The 3,989-nt window shown below is 40.1% G+C and overlaps 1 protein-coding gene across 1 annotated transcript; it reads right to left on the bottom strand.

Moving 5' to 3' along the window:
• Nucleotides 1-1,445: 1,445 nt before the first annotated feature.
• On the bottom strand, nucleotides 1,446-2,363 carry LOC127123057 (uncharacterized). The gene is made up of 2 exons (XM_051053318.1): nucleotides 1,993-2,363; nucleotides 1,446-1,896 (listed from the first exon to the last, which is right to left on the bottom strand). Exons 1-2 carry the CDS (start codon nucleotides 2,361-2,363, stop codon nucleotides 1,446-1,448), a joined length of 822 nt encoding a protein of 273 aa, XP_050909275.1.
• Nucleotides 2,364-3,989: the final 1,626 nt, after the last annotated feature.

Here is a 3,989-nt window from a genome sequence, read left to right as displayed (position 1 = left end):
GCCTCATCTGGTCTTTCGAAGAAAGCATTTTTCTCCTCTATGCAACCATTGTTCATTACATAATAACACATTGGTTTGTGAGTGGGCATTTCCCTTTTTGTGATGTTGTCAGTGTCTTCGGCCTCTGTTATCTGGTCGAATTCTCTGGGCAACACTAATACCACACCAACTAAGATATTCAGTGAAGGCTCTGACCCAGAGTCGAAGTCATTCGTTAGCATTTCGTATTCTGCTACCATTCGATCATATTTCTCTTTGGCCGCCTCTGCGGGAGTGTTAAACTTTCCTTTGACAAGACTTATTTCCTTTCCCTCCTTCTTTCTGGCAGGCACATTGGTGCTGGATTCAGTTTTTTCCTTTTCATCAGCTTACTTCTGTGCTTTCCTCCTTCTCTGTTCTCTTTTCCACTAGGACCTTGTCATGGGACTTTTCCTTTTGTAGTTTTTAGAGATGTGGGATGTTTTTCTGGTAGCCTGGAATTCCTTACGGTATGCCAATGACGAATCTCTATCTACTTCGAAGTTCTGCCATTTTCCCTGGCCACGTTTTCTGCCCTCAACTGGCTTCACCCATTTTCCATTTGAAGCCTCACGTTGGGCTTGAAGGAGATAGGTTTGGCAGCATGAACCCTTCATTTTGTTTCCTCTAGCCTCACCAAAGTTCTGTTTGGATCAAAATACCTTCTTGGGTCGAAGACCCTTCTGGGCTCAAAAGCCTGTTGATCCTTAGGGCCCCTCTGGCACCCTTGGTCTTTTTCCCTCCTAACTCCTTCGAGATTGTGAGCCACTTGTTTGTCGAACACGGCGTTGCAACGAGGGCACAACATAACTTCTGATTTTTTTCTTTAGCATCTATGAAGGAAATCCATCAGAGTCTCCTCTTCTTTTGGGAAGACCACTTTATTCTACTATTCTTGTCGACACTCGTAGTCAACATCCATGGAGGTTTCTTGGGAGATTTTGACCATGTTGACCTCCATGTCGACATCTTCGGTGGTGTCTAAATTCTGGAATTTCAGTTGAAGGACCTCAGTAGCCTTATCAATTCGTTTGAAACTATCAACAATTTCTTTGGTTACTATCATCAAGTTGGAATCCTCAGTGACTCCGGTGTCGAAACCATAAGTGGTTCCGCGTGTGAAGCTTTAAGCAACTTCCTGAACAAAGTTTTTGAGGAATTCCTGGTCGAGGTGCTCAGAGACCCTAACCCTGACAGCTTTGTTGACAAAGTCTTCAGTAACTTTGACCATATTGACTTCATCTGGCTCCGTGTAGTGAGCATTGGCCATTTGCAGCGGATCAGAGTCAATCTTCATTTGGCTTCTGGGTTTGTCCCCGAATTTGAGTCTTCCTTCCTGGATAGCTGAACAAGATCCCTGAAAAGAAAATATTGAGACGTTTTATGAACCAAAAATTATGGTACTTACAAGACCCTTTTTTCTTTCTTTATTCCAAAGGAGGCATTTTAGCGCCAGAAGGCATTATCATTTGACCATCCTTAACTAACAAATCGAAGATTTCGTCACATTTTGTAACGTTGAATGTGTAAGTTTTCATAGGAAATTTATCATTCTTTTCTGGTTCAATAGGGTTTTTCCCATTCGACGAGGCCAAGACCTTACAAGAGTAAGGTGACCCTTGTTTCAACTCAGCAAGGTCAATCTCATTTTCACCGAAGTCTAAAGGCTCATTATTGGATCCTTCATCATCATTAATGAATTCGATGTAGGCTACTCTTTTACTCTTGTTTGCTCTAGCCTTTTCTTCCTTCAAGCATTCTAACTGTCGATGGGCCATATCTCTCAAATACCGAGTGTCTAACTTTTTCCTGATAGAATAGTCAAGGCCCTCAACGACCATTTCGACCAACTCACACTTCGTTACCTGTGTAAAACACCTAGCTTTAAGCAATAAAAATATATTTAGATAATCATCAATTGACTTAGTAAATTTCCGTTTACTGTCCAATTCCTTCAGACTTATCTTGGTTTACCCCATGTAAAACTGCTCATGGAACATTCTTTCCAACTGATTCCAAGTGTGGATCGAATTTTGTGGCAAGGTTGTGAACCATGTGAAGGCATTCTTCGTGAGAGAACTTGGAAAGTACTTTACCATAAGGTTTTCGTTGTTCGAAATGTATCCTACCTCTATTATATACCTAGCTACATGTTCGACAGTGGATTCAATGGTATCCCCAGAAAACTTAGTAAATTTGAGAATTTTTGTTCTAGGGGGTATATCTGTCTGTAGGATATATTCCGACAAATATGATGTATAATTTGGCCTTCGAATTCCAAAATTCACCCCATTTAGTGCCATAATCCTTTCGACCATAACTGATAGATTATTATCTGCTGCCATATCATCATGTCAAATTTGTTGTATGACATCATCAACATTTTGGTTTCTATTTACCATTACTATCCTTGGTGCTCTCTCCCTGGGGATTTGTGGTTCAACCCTAGGAGGTTCAACTCCTACCCCCTGATTTACCATCTCTGGTGGCAGTTGGTTTTGTGGAATTTGGTTAATAGTAGGGTCTTCTTTAAAGGTTACCCCTTGGTTTTACCTTATCCCATCCCTTGAAGAGTGACGATGGGGCTGTGGTACACCCAAGAAGTCAGCCATTCGCGTCATCTGCGTTGTAATCTGCTGATTCGATTGGGTCGTATTTTGAATCAAGGGATTCAATAAGATGGTCAATATTTCGGTAAGCATTTGGACCATATCATGGTTGCTTTCTTCCATCTACTGCCTTCACACCACTGCGGAATCATTGGTAAGGTTAGGCATTTGTGTTTGGTATACCAAGCCTAAAGATTAGTTATTTTGACCCACGTTAACCCCAAATCCTAACCCTTGTAATGGGGAGGTTATGTTAACCACTGATTCTGAAAATGTCGAAGCAACATTATGTAAGCTTGCCATTACTGAAGTTGGCATTCCATAAGGTTGTTCTCGACCACTAAAAGGCATAGAGAAACACGGGGGTACTAAAGGCCTGTTTGGGACATTCCCAATTGGTGAGGGAGTGTTAGGAGGTCCCCTTGACCCAATGTAAGTCAAAATGGGTTCAGTAAGGGCAATCGAATGTCTAGGGATCAAACTTGCCATAGGTGGTACCGGTTCAGAAGCGGGCATTGTGGTCGTGTTTGCCCCTGTCGAAGAAGAAAGGGGTGGTACATTATTGTTTGGATTTTGAGGATTTTGGTTACTTGGTGCATTTGAGTTCGCCATTCTCCTAGATCTATCTTCGTTGGTTGTGGCTACTTTACCATTTCTTAATAACATACAACGATTTTTTTCAAAAGAGAAAAATGATTAAAAGACCAGAATTAGAATAAATGAAGAAAAATTTACTTTTTTCAAGTGTTAGCACTGTTCCACTGGGCGTGCCAATTTATTTACCGTGAAAATTGGTAAACAACCGCTGATCTTTCAAATTACTAGATTTGGTTACTTACAGGATCGATTAGACTGATCCTAGGACATGTGCTAACCGTTTTTAAAGGTAAATTCTAATGAACATAAACACTTCGACAGTGTTCATACCAACAATGGTTTGTTAAAAGATTTTTAATGAAAATATAAAGTGAAAGAGGGCAAAAAGAATGCTGTAAATCGAAAATAAATGGAAGCAAAGATAAACTTATGGGTAAAAGTGCAATTCTGGAAATAAATAACTGATTAAATTACATCAAGTAAAACAATGGTATAACATCAAACGTACATTTCTCAATTTACTCTTTCTCTGCACACGGATACTTGGGTAAAATTGACAGATTTTATACACACTTGAACACACACCGATCCTAACATTAAGACCTCTAATTTATACTAATCTAAGTGACCGCTTCTAACGGTCTTTCCACCAAATCAAGACAAGTGACGTTTTGCATGCACGTAACTATCCACTATGCTCCACGTGTATTTTCAACAGTTTAGATAAGAACAAAAGTTCTCTTCTTTATTTGAATCTGAATCTCT

The sequence above is a fragment of the Lathyrus oleraceus genome, chromosome 2 (genome assembly GCF_024323335.1).
Source record: "Lathyrus oleraceus cultivar Zhongwan6 chromosome 2, CAAS_Psat_ZW6_1.0, whole genome shotgun sequence".
Classification (NCBI taxonomy): Eukaryota; Viridiplantae; Streptophyta; class Magnoliopsida; order Fabales; family Fabaceae; genus Lathyrus; species Lathyrus oleraceus.
The sequence above is the reverse complement of the archived record's forward strand: the minus strand, read 5'-3'. Positions and strand labels throughout refer to the sequence as shown.